The sequence below is a fragment of the Lagopus leucura genome, unplaced genomic scaffold (genome assembly GCF_019238085.1).
Source record: "Lagopus leucura isolate 7727_CA_CO unplaced genomic scaffold, USGS_WTPT01 Super-Scaffold_741, whole genome shotgun sequence".
Lineage (NCBI taxonomy): Eukaryota > Metazoa > Chordata > Aves > Galliformes > Phasianidae > Lagopus > Lagopus leucura.
The window spans coordinates 9068505-9088640 of record NW_024962256.1 but is presented as its reverse complement, the minus strand read 5'-3'; the positions used below and the strand labels follow the sequence as shown (position 1 = coordinate 9088640).

The following is a 20136-nucleotide window of genomic DNA, read 5'->3' as shown; positions in this document are numbered from 1 at the left end:
GAATTGAATGATGAGAATCTGTCCCCTTGGAGCTGAACTGCTCCTTACAAGCACACTATCCATTGCTTTCAGTGAAACAGTTTGGTATGATGATAAATTGTGAGCCAGAAGAAGAACGAAATGTTGGCTTTGAAAGTGCTTAGGCAAAGGACACGACAGTGGGGCAGATCTGAGCAGCACCCTGTTGTAACCCCCTGAATTTCAGCGCTAGAAAGCAAGCGCTTTCGTCCAAAGGAAAGCCCGGCTCCAGGGGGCCGGCTTTGCGGAGAAGCCCGGCAGCATGGAGCGCCGGTCCTCCACACCGCAAGGGCGGCGCCCTCTCCTCCCGCGCCCTGCGCCAGCCACACTCTATGGTAGCGCCGCGCTTCCGGGCGGGCATGGCGGGCGGCGGGGAGGAGCCCTTCGCGCCCTCGGCACTGGGTACCAGGCCTCAGTGAGTGGTGGGCTGTGGACAGGACCGGCAGCGAGAGCATCACCCGGCCTGCGGGAGTGCCTGGCCTCCTTACAGCCGTTTGGTTTCGGTTGTGAAGTGGGCTCTAGGTGGTCCCATGATATAGATGTGTGATCGCTCTCCTTTTTCCCCCTCTTTGAAGTCGTTCGCAATGCTAATTGCCGTATCTTCTTCTCCCTCCCCGTAGCTGGGATGCTGCGTATGAGAGAGAGCTGCAAGCTTTTCAGGAGACGGGAGACGCTGGGGAAATTTGGTAATTAAACCATCCCTACCTGAACTTGCCTGTTTGTTTCTCAAGGGGACGCTGCCAAAGTGCGTCCTCTGGGTCGGTGAATAGCTCTGGGTGTTGGCAGTGTAAAGGGGATGTCAGTCTTGGAGCCACCTGTTCTTCTCCTGACTGGCTTTGCAATGTAAATTGATAAGTTGTGCTTACACAACTGTCCTGGCAGAGACAGCGAGCTGGTAGGTATGGTCTGTTGTACTCAGAACTGCTCGTATCACTGAGCTCTGATGTAAGTAGGCCAGTTGCCAGTGCTGACTTCTCATACAACATGGGAGGGCTTTGCCTTCCAGAGGTGGTGTTTCAGTTACAACGCTTGAAAGGAACGTATGAGCAGCAGGAGGACTGACGTTTACATAGTCTGACAGAGCAATGGGGAATGGCTGGAAGCTGAATGAGGGGAGATTTAGATGAGAAGTTAAGAAGAAATCATTCACTCAGAGGGCAGTGAGGCCTTGGCACTGCTCCCTGAGCTGTGGGTGTCCCATCCCTGGAGGTGCCCATGTCTGTGGATGGGCCCTGGGCAGCCTGAGCTGTCAGGGGCACCCAGCCCGCAACAGGGAATTGCAGTTCTGTAACCTTTAAGGTCTCTTCCATTCTGTGGTTTGATTCATTTAAACTTTAGCAGATGTAGAATATGAGCTATGTCAGTTGTTAGGCAAGTGCTTCAATAAGAAGGGCTCTGCAGAAACTGGGGAGCAAGGGAATACATTTGCTGTGCTGATTGTGTGTCTTTGCTAGCTTGATTACCTGAGCCCTTGTTCCTAATAGGTTTGGAGAAGAAAGCATGGTTCGCATAATCAGATGGTTGGAGAAACAAAAGGTGCCCCTTGACAGCTCTGTGCTTGACATTGGAACTGGGAATGGTGTTTTACTGATTGAATTGGTTAGTATATTCTGCCTTTGTAACAGAATCGGTGCTCAGAACTCAGTTCTCAGTTCTCCTTGTCCGTCCTCAGTTCTGACAGCAATACTTTATTTTGATGCAAAAAATGGTCAAAACCAAGTGGTTCATGTAAATGCTTTGAAAAGTTGGCAGTGCCTCAAGAAGCATCCATTTCTGCCAGGGTGGAAACCCCTCAGCAGACAGGTTTTGAAGTGTTACAATGATGTTAAAGAGTGATGCAAGGTGATTTGCAGCTGCAGTAATCCTTTTGTGGTTTTGACTGAATCCTTTGCTGTAGTATTACTGCAGAATTGGTGAAGAAGGAAGCTTTGTTGCTGTAGTAGTTCCTATTTCCAACACTCTCCATTGGTTCCTTTAGTTACAACAGAAATTAAATGGAAGTCAAGGTTGGGCTTATAGTGCGCAGTTGCTTTAAGAAACATGGGCTTTGATTTTTAGAAGAGTTTAAAGCCTGTGTGGGGACTGACTGCCACATTGCAGTGGCAATTTAGAAACTATTAAAGTGCTGTAAGAGCAGGTGAAGGGTATTCAGCAGCCAAGTGAGGGTCTCTGCTGCTAATTGAACCAGCTCTGTCAAGAAGGAGCAGGAGGCTGCTTGTGAGTACCACCTTCAGGGCACTCATCTGACTCCAGAGTCATGTTTGAGTGAACGATCCCTTCCTGTCCATATGGAGTCAGGCCATACAGGTTTAGCAGCATTTAATGTTGTTTATCCTTAAACTTTCCTTCTCTGCCCCCAGAGACTATAGGAGTGAACGGAAACTCCCTGAAGTGACTCAAGCTCTTCGTTTCCAAACAGAGGAGCTGTTGTGGAAACTACGCTTCCACCCCCAGGCCTTCAGCACAGGCATCTCAGGAAGCTTGGTTTGCTCTTGGAGCTCTGGGGAGGAACGTGGGCAGAAGCCTAAGCAATATACTGTTCTTCATCAAATGCAAACAACACAGCCTTTGTGTCTAGCTGAAATTAGTCCTTGATTAAGAACAGCTGGCTAGCACTGCGCTCACACAGACTGAGAGGCTGCTAGGAGGAGGAAGGACTCTTAAAAAACGTAGTTCTCTTTGTTGTTGAGGTATTGGCCTTTGGAGTAAGTAGACAGGTAGCAGATTGCTGAATGCTAGTTGAGGTCCTTGGTATTCATAAAACAACCACCTCCCCCTCCACCATTCTGCCTGCAGCTGCCTGTAAGGCCGTAGCTCTTCATAGCTCCTCCTGCTAGGTTTGGAGCTGGCCAGATCTGCTCCTACCTGGGAATGCAAATGTGTTCCCACCCTGCTCCCAGGTGCCCAGCTCCAGCTGATGAGAGGCGTGTGAGCCCACCTGCTTTGCAGAAGGGTTGCTGGGCTGTCGTTGCCTGAGCTGGATGAACTGGGTTGTCCTTATCTAGTTCAAAGTCAGCAGAAACTGTGTGCTCTTCTATGTGGTTCGTAACCTGCCTGATAATCAGTGATACAAAGACCTCACTGCATGCAAACAGTGGCATTGAGATAGACATTAGCATGAAAAAGCAGAAAAATAGAAGTTTTACTATGGCCTTCTGTATTAATAAAATATATTACATATATTTGGTCTTAGAATTTAGGCTGTAAGCTGAATAATTGCTCGGTTTCATGTGTGTTAAAGAGGTTTTCTTACTTTGAAGCATCTGGCATTGGCACGTTCTCATCACAGAAAATTCCTGGCTTGGAGGTTACTTTTGGTACTGATAAGGGCTTATTTCCCTCCAGACTTTTTGACAGTTCTGCTCAGTTCCCCACTTGTTGGCATCAACCAGCTTTCAGTCAGCAGTTGTTCTGATGAGGTAGCAGGCAGATGGGGTTACTGCAGTCTGTTCACTTGGCTGTTCAGCTCTGGTGCTGATAACAGAAATGAAAATGATAAATAAAAGCAGAAATAAAGGTCCTGGGTTGTTCTGGTTTGTTTTTTGTTTTTTTTTTTTCTTATTGTTAAAGGGGGGAGGATGAATTATAGGGCACTGGAATGGACCTGGTGAACAAAAAATGCTAGCACACTGATTAAGATTCTCTGCTCTGTCTAGGCAAAAAATGGCTTCACTAACCTCACTGGGATTGATTACTCAGCTTCTGCAATACAACTTTCAGAAAAAGTAAGGGAGAAAGAAGGGGTGTCTAACATTAAATTACTGGTAAGTGTTGAGAGAATCTTCATTAAGGAAACTGAAAGCAGCTGACCCCAAGGTTAAGTGACCTACTTGATATTCAGGTGCACTCACTGCAATATATTAATGATGTATTTTGAAATTCATTTGTATTTTATACCTCATCAGAGAATTCTAACCAAATAAATCTGTGTTCACAGGAAGATTTGTGGTTATCTTGTTGTTTGTAGCAGTCAAAAGCTGTCCGAAGAGCAGATAGCCATTTGACAAGCTCTGCATTTAAGCTGATATGCTTTGAATGTTAGCTTTAAGACAGGACTAAATCCTTATGGGAAGGAATCCCTGCCAGTAGCTGTGCAGCAGGGAGTTTGGGAGACCTTGCTTGAGCAGGGGGACCAGTTGACCTCCAGAGATCCCTTCCAGCCACAGCCATTCTGTCACCAGTGTTTCTCTGCTGTGCTTTTCCCTGCCAGCTCTGTATCCCTGTGATGTCTCTGTTCTTGTATCTCACTTGTGATCTCTGTAACAGGCACCATCTTGTCTTCTGTGTTAGTACAGGGCCCAGCACACGGTGCCTGGAAAACCAGAGGTCAGAGTACAAATAATGATTTGAAAAATGAACTCCCAAATGTGTTAGCTTGAGCTTTAGATGAATACTGATGTCTGTGGGCTTCATAGCAAATAGATTATCATGTTGTGGGTAGACAACAAAGAAGCTGATGTGGCATTGTAACTTTGGCTCACCCTTTTTTATTGCCAAGTTGGAGGCTTTTGGTATTAAAGCATTGGTTTGCATTAAAGATTCAGGAGCTCCTGAGCAGAAGATTGTTTTCACAGTTGTAGACTTCTGGTTTAGGTAGAAGACTTCCTGGCTCCATCAGCTGAGCTACTGGGATTTCAGATCTGTATTGACAAGGGGACTTTTGATGCCGTGAGCCTTAATCCTGACAATGCAGTTGGAAAGAGGAAGCAGTACGTGAGATCTCTCTGCAGTGTATTGAAGCCAGAGGGCTTTTTCCTCATCACATCTTGCAACTGGACCAAGGAGGAGCTGCTGAATGAGTTCAGAGAAGGTGAGCAGTTGAACAGAACCATTTGCCAACCTGTGGTTGAGCAAAAGTGCAGTGGGTAGATTTTAGTGTCAGCGTTGACGTGTTTGCTCAGATCAGGATAAGACAAAGTAGTAAAAGGATCAGTAAATTCCTCAGCCTGTTCTCACTGCTTTCCTCGAGAATTACTGCTGCTACATTTGCCAGCGCCAATGTTTCAAGGGGGCTCAGGTTTTGTTATACTTTAGAGAACAAGGATCTCAGTCTAGCTACTCTGGGAAGGAGGGAATTCTATACCCCTCTGGGTGGGTTTTTTTTTCTATTTTGGCCTTTTGTTAGCAGATCTGGTTCACCCATACAACTGCTCTAAAAATTGCCTGTGCTTAGGGCAGCTGGCAAGACCATTTTTGTTCCCTCCTCTGTGACCTTCTGATGCTCTCTGTAGGTGTTTTTGTCTTGTTTTTATTTTTTTTACGTGATGGTTAGCTCCTGAATCTCATGCCTGAAGCTTGAAACTCCAAGAGCGTGGATCTAAAACAGCCATCCCTTCTGGGGAACTAAAATCGCTGCCAAGTGATCGTCTTTTCTGCCATTAATTTGTGTGATTCAGCCATCTGAGCTTTTTATTGCCTATGGAATGGTTTCAGCTGTATGAAGCAGCAGTGCAGTGTAACAATGCAGTCCTATGGAATTACAAAGTAACTGACTTGCAAGTTGTCCAGACAAATAAAGAATGGTTTGCAAAGGGTTATCCAAGAGCAGAATAGAATGACTTCCTTCTAATAAAAGCATTTTAATTTCTGTCTGGCAGGATTTGAAATTGTGGAGGAGCTGCCAACACCCAAGTTCTGCTTTGGAGGAAGAATTGGAAACAGCGTAACAGCACTGGTTTTCCAAAGAAAAAAGTGAGACCATCCATCTTGGACAAATTAGATTAGCTGAGAAAAGTCTGAACTTTAAAGTAAGCTTGACAGCAAACCTCAGACACGTGTGTAAATAAATGTTATTTGAGTACACAGTTAAATGCTATGTATGGAACTCTAAGGGACTATAAAACATTGCCCTAGAAACACAAGAGCTTTGCATAACTTGCCTGTAAATTTTGGCCTTGCTACAACCTCACTTGTTTCAGGGAGGCTGCAAGTTTGAGAGACACAAGTCATTTTAAATATTGACTGAGATAGCCGAGTGTTGTCTGCATTTGGAATGTAAAGATTATCTGGTATTTAATTTCTGGATTGGTAATCAGTGACCAACAGAAGCAAAGGTGTTCTACAGAGGAAATCTCAGTTCTGTGCTGTGGTGTAACTGGAGAGAAGCTTTTGAGATGTAGTTGGTGGACCCTTCATTTTTGCAGAAGGTAATTCTCATCACCTGTGAGAATGTAGGCTTATATCATTACTTACTTCCACTGATCCCATAATTATATAAAGGTGTGACATTATAATCTCACTAGCATGTGACATATGCCTCTTTCATGACTAATTTGCTATATAATGATGTCCTGAGCTCCAACAAAGACCATGTGTTTTCCAGTGATTTTCTCAGGATAAATTTTAATTGCATAACGAAGAGGAGTTTACCTGTAAATTCACTGTGAGGTAAGTGGGATTTAAGGCAAGTTTGAGGCAGAGTTCCCGAGCCTGTCAGCTTCTCAGGACTACACTGAAATTTTCCAGTAAAATGCTCAAAAAAATGAAGAGACTGAAGCCTGCAGATGGGTGGTGCTGTGGGAAGGAGGGACAAGGAACAGGAAAAAGCAGGGTGGCACCCACAGCTGAAATGGTTTTGATTCCTCAATTGGTAGTGGCCTCTCTTCAGTCTCAAGCACACAAGCAATCACTTGGGTCTAATGATTTCTGCATCTGATCTGTAGCTGGCAGTGTTCGTAAGCCTGTGCACTTTGAACTATCACTGGAGAGTAGAAGAATGCTTGTAAAACATGTTGAGGAGGGTGTTTTTAAGGCAGTAATAATCAAAGGCCTGCTGTTTGAAATCTGCTGTTAGAAACCTGACCCTTATGAATAATGGAGTCTAGGCAGCAGCTGTAATAGTGACTTGAATAATGTTTTTTTCTTTACTGACTGGTAAGATTTGGCAATGACATGTCAGAGAATGGCCTTGATTTTGAGCGGTTCACCTTGCCAGATGATTTTTCATGAAGGTAGAATCTCAAGATGTCTGTGCTGCTCAGTGAGAAACCTCTTAAAAGAGGCAGGGAAATAAACAGTGAGTTAGGAGCAGTGAGGCTTTGCTTGTGGTTTGGAGAGCTTTATGGTAGTTCATAAAGGTGGATATCTGGGTGAATACACAGTTGTGTGACTTTTGGTGTCAGCTGCAAAGCTAAACTACAGGGGAGTAAATACAGCATTTGAAATGCATTCTGCTCCTATTGTGTTTCTCTCTGGGGATTTTGCTTGTGATTTCTCAGTCAAATGTGAGATTTGTAGATAGTGAAACTAATACCATCCCTGGATCTCAGCAAGCTTTTTCTGTAGTCCCGAATTTAGGTTGGATGGTGCTGCAGGGCCAGCATACCTTTATGGAGCTGCGAATAGCTTTGTGTCAAAGGTAGGCAGGACAGAGAGGGATTATGTTCCTTTGTTGACCTACAGCATGCCAAAGGCTGACATTCCCTGAGTGCCGGTGGGCTTTGCACCTGGCTTCATGAGCCAGATTCCAAGCTCAATGAGATGCCTGGAAAGACTGGAAAGGAAAGGGCGGCGTCAACCACAGCCCTCCAGAGGGATCCACTGCTTGGAAATGAAGTCTCTCCCATTCTCCTTAAGCAATGAAACCTCAAGACTAGGACAGATCTCATCTTCTAAGCCAGGTGTTTTCAGTATGTGCAGCTCTGGTGATGCATGAACTGCTAGGAGCTGGATGTTGTGGCTGGGCTGCGCAGGTCCTGCTGGCCATTGCTGACCTTTCCTTCCAGGAAGATGGCTTTTAGGATAGAAGCCCACAGCCAGCTGCTTTTTTGTACAGCTCTGACCCCCAGTATCTGGCTCCTGGTATCTGCCATTGCCAAGCAAATCATAGAATCATGATAAACCTTAAAGCCATTTTTAATAATAGAGAAGAATCACAGAATGGCCTGGATTGAAAAGGGACCCCAATGCTCATCCAGCTCCAACCCCCTGCTGTGTGCAGGGTCACCAACCAGCAGCCCAGGCTGCCCAGAGCCACATCCAGCCTGGCCTGGAATGCCTGCAGGGATGGGGCATCCACAGCCTCCTTGGGCAACCTGTTCCAGTGCCTCACCACCCTCTGAGTGAAAATGGCCTTCTGTGGTTCATTTTGGAAGTATTTACTGGGAGATCCATTGTGTTGGTTGTGGCTCTTGTGCTGCTGAGTGGGCTGGGAGCGTTTTACCTGTGGGAGAGCAGACCGTTGGATTTTTATGGGTTGTGTAAAGGAAGTGAACTGTCAGGATGAAATGTCTGAAAGAGGAGACCAAGTGAAATTAAGGAAATAAGTATTGATTTAAGAAGGCCTATCTTTACAGGTGGAATTCAGTTTAAGCATAAGGTAAATAGGCTCTCAAGACAAAAAACCTTTGCGTTTTCAGCATCACAGCACTTTCTTGAAGTAAAAACTACTCCTTTAATCATGTTGCCATAAATTAATAAGTGGGAAGTGCCAGACATGAAAACTGTAACGCAAATGAATGAACACAGAAGATTCAGAAGGAGGAATAATGTTGCCTTGCTCCTTGACTTCCTTCTTGGTGACCAAGCTGTTATTTATATGCAAGTATTTTCGTTTAGTGGTCATTGCTCCCTAAGGAGCAGAGCCAACGGCAGTGCAGTCTGTCGAGTGTTTTTTAAAGTTAATTTTTGGAAGGCTAAGAAGATACAGCATCAATATTCTGGTATTAAATGTAAATAGAATTTTGTGGTCTAAAAGGAAGAATTTATGGGAGCTATAATTTTTTTTTTTGAAGGTATGCTGGATTGCATGCGGAACACTAACAGAATTATGGCAGCTGCTGTACCAGAGAGGGCAGTAATGATGAAATGACAGTCTATCTGTTCCATCCAGAGACTATTCAAGTCTTTATAGAGAGCACTGGGTAGAAATAACTGCAGCATAGCGGGGTTGTATCTACATACAGACACAGGCTCTCCCCCTCCATTTCAAACTCAGTGTTGTAGCCCAATTTCTGACCACCAGGAACGGCCTGCTGTCCCACTTGTGCTGTGGGATTTGGGGTGTTGGACGCCTGTGGGTCTCGGGGGAACAAACACAGTGTGCAGACTGCTGTGTTTCAGAGGTTGACCTTAGGACACCAGTGTGGGTCAAAGGCCTGAGTGGGGAAAGGAGGCAATGACTCCTCTCACTTGCAGCAGCCTGGCCTCGCTGTCCAGGTGCGTGGGGTCTGTGGTACCCATGAGGCTGAGAAGTGGGGCTGACGTTCATCCTGGCAGCATCTCTTTTCATAAGGATGAGTCCTTGACTAGCTTTTCTGCTGCATTAAGCACAATGTGCTTTTCTTCGTTGCTGACACTGGCTGCTGTGTATTCCCATGTTCCAGGAATGCACTGGCAGCATTGTAGCCATTGTAAGGAAAATCCATGTACATGCACTCTGCTATGTCCGTGCTGCTGGGTTCCAGGGTGCCTGGTAAAAGCTGCCAACATTTGTGTTATTTCATACCAGAGCAAAACTGTGATCGTGGTATTTAGCAACATACAGCAAAATTCTCAGTGCTTTGGCACTCAGCTGGCTTTCTGGATCTTGGCACACTGAAAGGTAAAGAACGTGCCTCAGGAACTGTTTTATTTGTATGGACCCGTTAAGCATTTTAACATATGGATCATCTCCTGTAAAATACACGAGGAAAGCGCACAAGATAAACAGACCAGAGCTTTGCACTGCCACAGGGAGACCCACCTGCCTTTGTGCTTCCGTGGTGCGTTGCCTCTGCCTGGGCTGTGTGATGCTTCCCTTCCTTCAGAGGGGTTGGCTCTGCTCTGCCCCGTGGCTGGAAGGTCCTTGGGTGCAACCTAAACCTGCTGGGTGGGGGAGCAGCCCTTGGATAGCTGGGGCTTTCAGTGGAAAAGGGATGAACCGTTACAGCCTGGAGATGGAGGAGGGAAAGGAACACTGGTGTGTTTTATTTGATACAGGGGGAAAGCCAAGCCGTGGCTTAATTTCCATTTGTTAGGTAACAGTATAGCTTGAAATGAGCGGATTTCTAGGTTACTGGAAAGTAAACAGACTGCTTGATGTAGCCATATGAATTCCAGATAATGGCAAGTGCATATCCTTGTGCTGGAAAGCAGGGCTGACAAACAGTATGAGAGAACACAAACAAGCCTCAGTGCAGCCGCTTGAACGGCCAAGTGCTCACAGACAGACGGTGTCACAGAGCGAGCAGAGATGGGAACAAACTGCACTTGCTTTTTGTAGCCGGTGTAGGGTACCAGCTCACCTTGTTCAGGTACACCGAGCTAGAATGTGTTACAGAGAGATGGAAAATAGATTCCTGCATTGAGGACACTGTGCACACTGCTGACAGCCCTCTGGGAGCACAGAGGACGAGAGGTGAGCGATGCCGTGCCTGGACTGAGCTGTGGATGCAGACAGAAAGCAGCCTTCTGCTCGGCTCTTGGAGCCCAGCCCTGTGCTGCAAGGGCTGCCACGGGGATGGATTCAATTATGCTGCAAGCTTGATTGCTAAATGTTCAGCTGGGAAACCATACAAACTATTCAGACTTGATTCCCAAAGTTCTGCAAAAGCAGCTTGCAAGTGTTTAATTTTCATTGTTACTGAATATATACGATCATTAAAGGACGTCGTTTAAGTGGGATGGAGGAGCTTGTAGTAGAATGGCTGTGATTGGAAGGGACCTCAAAGACCGTTCGGTTCCAACTCTTATAACGTTACCAGCCGATAAATCAACCGCTGGATCGGGCTGCCCAGGGCACCTCCAGGGCCGCGGCTCTCTGGGCTGCAGGAAGGGAGGCGGCAGGCGGCGGTGTGAGCGGGCTCTTCCGCCGGGTGCCGGCAGGAGGCGCTCTCGGCCGCCCGATGGAGCCGCCGGCCCCGTGCACGCGTCCCGAGCGCCCCGCGCAGTGCCCGTGCCCGCGGGGTTCGGGGTGGCGGCGGGGCGGCGCTCCTTTCCGGGCGCTCTGCTGGCGACGGCGGGGAAGCGGAGCCCGGGCGCGGGGGTCGGCGGTGCCGTCCCGGGGGCGGCTGCGGGGCAGCGCTGGGGGGCGGCGGGCGCGGAGCTCCGCAGGTGCGGGCCGGGCCCTGCCTCCGCGCCGGCCCCGCTCAGGAAGTGACAAGCGCATTTCCTCCCTCCTCCTCCTCCTCCTCTTCTCCTCCTCCTCCGCCCTCCCCGCCCGCAGCACGGCGGCGGCGGCGGCAGGAGGGAGGGAGGGAGCGCGGCTCGGAGCGGTGCCCACAGCCGGCCCCGGCCGGGCCGCGCCGCCGCTCCGCCACCACGGTAAGAGCCGGGACCGCGCCGGGCGAGGCTGAGCCGCGCTGTCAGCCCGGGGGGGAGCCGCGACGCCGTCCCGGGGGCGGCGGACAAAGGGCGGCGGTGGCGGCGGGGAGCGGCCCCGGGGCGGGGGGTGTGCGGGAGCTCAGCCCGTGGGGGGGGGGGGGGGGCGGCTCGTTCTCGCAAGTTTCGCGTCCCCCGAGCCAGCAGCGTTCGCCACCGCCGCGGCTCCCGGACACGTGCTGCGCTCCGTGCGGCCCGGGGCGATGCTCGGCGCGGTGTCAGCGCGGGGGGTGCCGCCCCCCGGTCCCGCCGCCGGGCTGAATGCGGGGTGCCGGGCCTCGGGGTGGGAGCCGTGCGTGCACCGCTGGCGCTTGGCAGCGCGGCCAGCCCCGAGGAAATGCGCCGAGTCCAAACTGAGCGTAATTGGTTATGAAACAGACGGACCGAGCTGCGGTTCGTAACCGCCAGCAGATGAGCCCGCTTTCCTTATCCATTCCCGAAGCGCCTTTGGACAGGTTGAAACTACCTGCGGGCTGCCCGGGTAACCTCGAGCCGGGAGCGTCCCAACATCCCGACCCCCGGCACCGCCGGCAGCGACGCGCTGAGCCCCGGCACCGCTCCGCCGCACCGAACCCCGTCTGAGTCGGGCTGGGGAAGTCACGTCCAGGCTGCGTTCCCTCCGCAGTGGATGCAGAGCGGGGAGGGTCGGGTCGGAGCAACGAGCTGCAGCGGGGGCTCAGCCTGCCCCGTCCGAAGCGTTGCTTTGCACGTAAACCCGGGGCGAATCCATGAAGAGCATCTGTGGGTGAGATCGGGGCTGTACGCGGCACTCGTGCAGACTGTGGCGCGGATCCAGCCCTGACTGAGGCTGATTTTCAAGTGTGGATACGTGGGCAAGTAACTGTGTGTGTGTAAATGTGCAGATAGGTAATCGTAGTGATGGGATTCATGTTCCTCCTCGTTTTTCTTTCTAGTAATATTGGGTTTGGCTTTTTTTTTTCTTGCTCGTTGATGTGATTTCTTCTTTCCGTGCAAGATCTCAGCTGAAGGAGAGGATATCCCAGGCTGAGAAGTGCAGGGTTGGTGTGTTCCTTCTCCCCACCCCCCCAAATTGCAGGGCTGGCAGGAGCTGGAGGCGCTCCTAATGAGTGCTAATTGGCAGCAGAGCAGGGATGCTTGAAGCCTTGGGAAAGCCCGGCCCACCAGAGGAGGGGGTTTTCCACCACGATGGTCTAGGAGCTCCTTTGGTGGGGTCTAACAGCCCATGGAACCCTCCTCAGCACCCAGCTATGCAAGCAGGAGGGAAGCCCTGCCCAATCTCCCCACATTCAGGTGAATTTCAGCTTAGGCAGTAAGTGGCGATTGCAAACTGTGCTTATTAGCAGGGGTACGAAGTGACCTGTGCATTACAAGTACTGCAGGTGGAGAGATGCTATCAGGTGTTGCAAGGTGACACCTAATCCCCTCCTCTGGTGCCATTTTTCACCCTTTTCTCCATCCCCCGATGCTCTCCATGTTCCCAACCCCATGGTGCTCTGCTGGTGGTGATGGGGTGCAGCCCTGTGCCTGCACTACCTTACTGGGGTTTGTGCTGCTTGACCCCAGAGCTCTGGCTCTGTGCTCTGTCTGTGTGCTGTGTTTATGAGAAGGGACTTTGCTTTTCCAAGGTCACTCTCCAAGCCTGCAGTCTGCTGGTGCCCAGCCGTTTGCTCAGCCAGCAGTGCAGAACGTGGCTCTGGGGCAGTGACCAGAGGTCCCCAGGCTGTTTTGTTTCTCCACATCTGATGGGTTGGCTGCCTTTGGAGAGACCCACTTCCCCAGCCAGGGCTTGTTCTGCTGGTGCAGGCTCTGATAACACAGGCTGGGAACACGTAAACCTTCCCTTTTCAACCTGTATTGAAAACTGAAGAGTGGTGGCATGTATTAATTGAACTGGAATTGCTCTTCACTTTGGGGAGCTGATCCATGACTTGTGGAGCTTCTGATATTTGATAGGCTGGATTCACGTGGTGCCATATAGAATCGTTAAGGTTGGAAAAGCCTTCAGAGATCCCCAAGCCCAACCCATGCCACCATGCCCACTGCCCACATCACTCAGTGCCACGTGCCCACAGTTCTGGAGCACCTCCACGAATGGATATGCAAAATGAGTAAGATTTGGTGTGTTGGGAGTTTTGATTGAAACTTGCTGAAGGAAGGCACTGAATGGCACTGAACTTCTATGAGAGCCCCCAGACTTGTGCAGGTCCCTGGGCAGCAGGTGTGCTGGTACCTGTGCTTGTTTGATTCCGTAACTGAATGTTAGTTTAAGAAATGGATGAGTGAGTGCAAAAAATGTGTTCTGGGAGAGGGTTTGGGTTGAGGTTTCCACACCTCCAACTCCATGAAATACTAAAAGGAATAACCTCATGGGAGACTTGATCGTGGGTTTGGCTTTTGGAGGATTAAATGTAGCGGCTTCAGTGCCATTGCTCCTCTGTAGCCTGTGAGGCATTCCCTGGGCTGCATCATTCCCTGGGCTCATGGGATTTTGTGTTTAGCAGCCAAAGCTCAGGGCTTGGCCGTGCAGTAGGAGTGGGACCAGAGGGTTTGGCTCTGTGGCTGTTGCTCCTGCATCCCTCCAGCTCCCACGGTGTGTAACATGTGCAAACTGACAAACTGTGCTCCGGCAGCTGGAAAACCTGCTGTGAACCAGCTCCAGAATGGAGGCAAAAGTCCTAAGTGGGAAGGTGACGTTAGAGGTGGATGTGATGGGGTTGGTGTTTGTCTGCTAACCTTCGTGTCGCTGCAAACAGCCTTGTGGTGTGCTGGGGAATAGTTGTACACGCCATGAGATCACTTCAGGAATGTGTTCCTGATCCTATTATGGCGTGCTTTTCATGTCCCAGCCATTACAAATGAATATCATGTAATATTTTTGAAAGGACGACATTTAATTCTATTAAATAGATGCTGAAAGCTATTATCATATATGGAATATCCATTACAATTATGAAGATACAGAAAGCATTACAAGTATCCACATTTGGCTTTTTTAGCTTCTGTGCTAGTTCAGAGGAAAGATTATCTCTTTATTGGCCCATCAGTTGTGTTATGATTGAAGTTCAGTGCTGCTGCTGGTGCTTCTCAGGGTGAAAGCATCGTGGTTAATGAAGATTTGCAGCTCCCAATGGCTTCATTTGGGCTCCGAGGCACCCAAGCTTCCACTTCCACGTGGGTTGTGCTGTTGGTAGAAAGCTGCCTTTCTCCTGCAGGTCTTACATGAATCGTTGGCTTTGGGAAGGGGTTGGGAAGGGCCGCTTTGTTCCTCCCCACTGTTGGTATGAGTCAAACACTGCAAGCATTGCTGGAAGTCCCCGGCTCTTTGTGGGGCTGCTGACGCCATGGGAGCTGTGGTGTGGCCCCATGGAGGCTGGAGGTGTAAATTATTTGGAGCCAGTGTTTAAGAAAGCTCTATATTTAGTGCCTGCTGCTTAACATCAGCCTGGCTTACTGCTGGCAACAGGCGCAGCCATCGCTCTGCTCTCTCCTGCATACAGCACTAAAATATCCATTGATTGTCCCTTTTCTGCATCATTACTGATGTCCCTCCTGCTGTGAGGGAGACATTTTATTATTCCCATTGTCTAAACCTCCTGTCTCTTGTTTTCTACCTCTCTGCTAACCACTGATTTGTTTCTTTGTGCGCTTCTGCTCCCGTTTCTGTTTCTCCAACTGCCGATGCCAGAAGGAGCATCTTCCCAAAAAAAGGAGAGCAGAGGAAGGGGTGAGGAAGAGGGGTTACCACAGAAAGTTTGAAAGGGTGAAAAAACATCACCCAAAAGACAGAACTTAGTGTTGAATTGCAGTCCCATGCGTTTGAAGGTGGTGTTGTGATGCTGGGGACTGTGCCACGGTTTCCATCTTCCATGTTAGTCCCTTTGCTCAGGAGTGTAGCAGTGTACATTTCTCCATGAGATGCTCCATTTGTACCAGGCTACCATTGCCTGGCCCAGTGCCTTCCTACCAGCCAGGGAGCCAATATGGGATGCTGTCTGTCCCCAGCATGGCATTTGGGGAGGGGGCTGTGTGATCCCTGCAGCCTCCGGTCCTTGGGGCACAGGGGCATTGCCTTTACCTCTGATTTATGCCTGCAGGATGGGAGGAAAGGGGATGTGTGGAGAGTGTCCAGCTGCTGGAGACTCTGGGAGGAAAAATGAATGTATATTTTTTCCCTTAGCTGCACGTTCACGCTGTCGTCAATGACTTGGCACCTGGTGGGAAGGGAGTTGCACCCGTCCCGTTGGCTGGCGTTGGTGCCAGCTCAAACACCGCCAGTCGTGGCTTTCGTTTCCATTTGCTGCTGGGCCATTTTTCCTATTTGCTCAGAGACAGACAGAGGGATTGGGGTTTCAGTAGTGCCAGCAGTAGTGGGGAGCATCCCACCCCACGCCCCCAGGCTCACAGCATCCCGCCCCATCCAGCAGGACTGTGCAGAGCCGGAGCTGCGCCAGGTTTGGGCTATACGTGTTGCTGACACCTTATGGGAACTGAACGTGTGTTGGAGTAACAGATGGGTATTATTCCAGCTTTGTGAATGTCTCCCTGAGATATTAAAAACACCAGCTCTCATGAATGGCTCCCTGGAAGTGCTGTCGGGAGCATTCAGGTGCTGCTTGGCTTTGATGAAATGAGTAAATGCCACGAGCGGGTGTTTGCTTTGCCTCCTTCCTCCTACAGAAAGGCTCCCTTTGAGGGATGGCAAAGCATCCAGCCCCCATTCCCTATCAGAAAACATCACCATCCTGCCTTTACATTGGTGCTTCTGGGGCTCTGTGATGAGCACTCAACGTCCCACAGCAGTGCTGATGCTCTGTGCCCATGGGGATGGCTGACCCCAGGGGAGCCCAGTCCTGCCCACAGAGTTTGTGGGTGCCCCATCCCTTTTGAGGCCAGGTTGGATTGGACCCTGGGCAACCTGATCTAATACCTGATTTAGTGGTTGGCAGCTGTGCCCACAGTGAGGGGTTGAAGCTGGACGATCTTTGAGATCCCTTCCAACCCAAGCCATCCTATGATTCTCCCTTCTGGACACAGCATTCAGAGGCTGCCATGGGATGTGCTCCCCAGATCGGCTCCTTGGCAGCCCGCGCACGTAGGAGCCGTCTTCTGCTAACAGATTGTGGTGTATTTAATGAACCCGAGGAAAAACAAGGAATCCGAAGGCTGCGGGGCGATGCAAGTTTGCTGTTCAGTCTGCCAAATTCATGCTAATTCAGACAACTCACAGATGTTTGGCTCCCTGTGTGTTAAGGAGATTTATGTAAGATGCAGGGCTGGGAAATTCATTCCCAGCGTGCCGGAGAGCCGAGCTGGCAGTGGCTGCACACGGGCAAAGGTTTCCTGTCCATTTCCTTTGTCCATTCCTTGCCACCAACTTTTCACTGCAACACGTCCATTGGTTGCTGGGAAGATGGGTAAAGGTTCGTCTTCCAGAGCCAGCAAGCTCTGTGAAGGCTTTTTCCCAGCTGAGGAATGATTCCCCTGAGATAGGGATGATGATCCAGTGGGGACCACAGTGAGGTGTGACCACAGCAGTGGCATTGCTGGCCCTGTGCTTCTTTCTGCTTTATGGGTTGGCCACAGGTGATGCACACTGTAGGCATAGACTGCCAGCTGAAAGCATTCCAAACCCCGAGAATATTGTCTGCCTAATTGAATTTTTTGGAATATCCTGAGTGATCGTTTTTCTGCTGGAGGCTCTGCAGTCTTACAGCTTTTACTGGTAAGAATGGAGCGGGAGGAGAAGATCTCACAAAGTCTGGTTGTTCTCCCTCCATCATTGCGTGTACATCCAGTATCCCTGCTTTAAATCTTCGGTCACCCTGGTTATTCAGGGACCACCAGCCTCAATCACATCTCCAGCTCAGCCTTGGAAAAGGGAGAAATCTGCCTTGCTAACGGTACCCAAGTCTGACAATGATGCTGGAGTTCCAAGTTTCCCTGCAAGACGCCCAAGCTGTTGCTAGCACTTGGCCATACTGTGGTTCTTTGCTTGCCACCAATGCATTGCTGTTGATGTTGAAACCTGGGGGCTCTGGAGCAAGCAAGGCAGGGCTGGCTGAGAGCCTTGGAGGTTTGTCACCCTGGAGCTTTGTCATCTGGCTGTAAGTAGGTGGACGTCGTGCTGCAGAGGTAGGTACTGAGATGGGTTTAAAATGGCCTGAAATCATTGAAATTGGGTCTGTAAAAATGGCATGGTGAGGCCCTGCTTACCATCTCCAACCCAGAGGTTTCAGGTCGGATATGGGAAAACGGTGTGAGAAAGAAACATGAAGTGGTTTATTTGTTTCTATTTACTAAAGCAGAGTTCTCCAAGCAGTAATTAAAAGTAAACCTGGGCTCTGCTGCCTTGTTCAGCACCCCTGGTTGTTAAGGTTAACAGCTGAGGCAATTCTCAGTTCAGCAATTCCTTGACTTTTGGGAGCGTGGCCAACACTCACAGTATCTCACAGACCATTGCAAATTCTTGTCATAAATCTCACAATTGGAAAAATACAGACATCGAAAGGTGAGCTGGTTCTTCAGACTGGCAGGCTGGGCTGTGGTGCTGCTTCAGCTGCTCTTCTCCAGAGACCATCGTTGCTCCAGCTCCCTGGGCACGCCTGGAAATATGCTCAGAATAAGAAGCAGACCCTTGATAAGCAATTAGGCAATGGTAGGAAGTTTTTCCTCAAAGAGAACATGCCATTTTTACAGTCCTTTTTTTCTGATGAAAATCATCTTAGAATACAGTCAAAAAACCATAGGATGGCTTGGGTTGGAAGGGCCCTCAGATATCATCCCATTTCAGCCTGCCTTGGGCAGGGTTGCCAGCCCTTATATCAGACACAGCTCAGGCTGCTCAGAGTCCCATCCAGCCTGGCCTGGGGCACCTCCAGAGTTGGAGCGTCCTTTAGAGGGTATGTCTGAATGGCCCGTGGCACCATGCAGAATTATTGGTGGTATTTCCTCCCAAGGTGGCTGGGACCTGGAGATGGCTCCTCTTGCCATTACTTGCATGAGATCCATGCAGCAGACTGGACTGTGCGCAGTCACTGTGTGCATCCAGTTACCCCTCTGTGCCAGCAGCCCCCTGTTTTGCACTTCGTGTTTGCTCTTTGCAATGACTAATTTTGCTCTCTTCTCTTCCTTTTCAGTTGCCAGGGAGGAAAAGGCAAAGTCACAGCCAGCGCTGCTTTCTTCAAGCTGAGATGTTGAGACAAAGCACCTCTGACCCTGTCCTGTCCTTTCTCTCCATCCCTTTCCGCCGTTTGTTTGTGAGGGAGTCCTTCCCCTGCCACTCCTATTCCGTAAGAGCAAGGGGGCAATAAAACCAATGTTCCTTTACTGAATTAGATGGTGTGCCATTTTCCTTGATCGCTGATTTTTTGGGGTGGGCACTTGCATTTTGGGCTCTCCCTGACGGATGCGTGGCTTTGGGCTGGAGACACCAGGACCTGGTGTCACTTTATGGCAGGATCCTTTGTGGAGCACTTGGAGGCAAGGGTTGGATGGAAGGAAGCTTTTTTAATATGCTGAGCAATGTGTTTGTGGTTTTGGTCAGCACCTTGGTACGTGTGGAGCTCCTGGTTGGGAGGATTCACCATAGGCCATGCTGATGGACCAAGCTGTGCATGGCCGTGGCCAGGAGTTGGACTGGGTGGTCATTATGGGTCACCTCCAGCTTGGGATATCCTACAGTCCTCAGATTTACCGTGGTGGCTCACGGTCAGGCTTTGTGTTCCAAATGTGGCTCCTCAAGATGGGCACTGCCATAGTGAGCCTCCTGGTTGTGACTTTTCTTTCTTTTTGAGGGGTTGCATTGCAGACAGGGGTATTTATTCACGATTTTTGGAAGTTTTAATCTTGTAAATAAAGTCAGTGTTGACTAATGGTATGGAGCAGCAAGCACCGTGCAGCCTGGCTGCGAGAGTCCAGTGAGGAAGTGAGCCCTTGCCTGGCTTTGTACAAATATTAACCTGTAGGGACCTCTTCCAAACTTGTAACACAATAAATCAACAGGTTGAAAATGCAACTCTTGGTATTATTTATAGTGTGGTGAGGCAGATGTGGAGCCCTGACATACCTGAACGAAGTGGTGTTCTGCGGACAGGCAGCTCCAGCACACACAGACTGGTTGTTCCTTGGATACCATCCGACGACAGGGCTGCTTTTTTGTATGCTGTTTAGTGCTTTAAGTTTGCTTTTTAAAAACATTGGTTGTCCCATCGAAACTTTTGGGAAGATTTTTGGTTGTCCCCTCTCAGTCATTTGCAGATGTTGGGTGAGCTGTGTTGTGCTGGGCCCAAGTTTTGCTGGGGCTGTGCATGAAGAAATCAGGATCTGGATACCAGGAGGAGAGTGTGCATGGGGATCCTTAGTTTCCCCTTGAGCTTGTAATAGGACAAGGGGAAATGGTTTCAAACTAAGGGAGGGGAGGTTCAGATTAGCTATAAGGAAGAAGGATTTTATGATAAGGGTAGTGAAGCACTGCTCAGGCTGCCCAGAGAGGTGGCGGTGCCCATCCCTGCAGGCACACAAGGTCAAAGGAGAGACTCTGAGCACCTGATGGAGCTGTGGGTGTCCCTGTGCACTGCAGGGGATGGGACCAGATGGCCTTTAAATGTCCTTTCCAACTCAAATGGTTCTGTGGTTGTGGCCATAGCACTGGTGTTGGCATTACTTTTTCAGTCCGTGGATAACAGTTCAATCCTCTGACTCTAGTGTGTTATAATTTGGGCTGAGAAGAGTCTTGCCCTCTTCTTTCTGACACTGAGGGTGTGGTAATGATAGGAGGCTTTGAGGGTGAGAAACAGAGATTCATGCTTTGAACAACTCTAAAAACAGAAAGGAAACAAA

General features: G+C 49.5%; 2 protein-coding genes across 2 annotated transcripts in view; both read left to right on the top strand.

The window, feature by feature from the left end:
• The first annotated feature begins 357 nt into the window (after window positions 1–357).
• EEF1AKMT2 (EEF1A lysine methyltransferase 2) lies at window positions 358–6267 on the top strand. Its single transcript, XM_042863905.1, has 6 exons — window positions 358–433; window positions 639–704; window positions 1503–1617; window positions 3675–3782; window positions 4612–4828; window positions 5616–6267. The coding sequence occupies exons 1-6, from the start codon at window positions 378–380 to the stop codon at window positions 5711–5713; spliced, it is 660 nt and encodes a 219-aa protein (XP_042719839.1). The 5' UTR covers window positions 358–377; the 3' UTR covers window positions 5714–6267.
• Window positions 6268–11225: 4958 nt separating this feature from the next.
• FAM53B (family with sequence similarity 53 member B) overlaps window positions 11226–20136 on the top strand; it is a 36342-nt gene continuing 27431 nt past the window's right edge. The window contains exons 1-2 of the mRNA XM_042863622.1: window positions 11226–11259; window positions 18435–18587. The gene's annotated coding sequence lies outside the window, so the exon portion shown is untranslated. The remainder of the gene's footprint in view (window positions 11260–18434; window positions 18588–20136) is intronic.

Excerpts from the sequence above, each read along its gene's own strand:
- EEF1AKMT2 (XM_042863905.1), top strand. The coding sequence starts at position 378 with ATGGCGGGCGGCGGGGAGGAGCCCTTCGCGCCCTCGGCACTGGGTACC. Across the intron at positions 434-638 it reads GCACTGGGTACCAGGCCTCA|CTGGGATGCTGCGTATGAGA; the intron begins GTGAGTGGTGGG and ends CCCTCCCCGTAG. Across the intron at positions 705-1,502 it reads GGAGACGCTGGGGAAATTTG|GTTTGGAGAAGAAAGCATGG; the intron begins GTAATTAAACCA and ends TGTTCCTAATAG.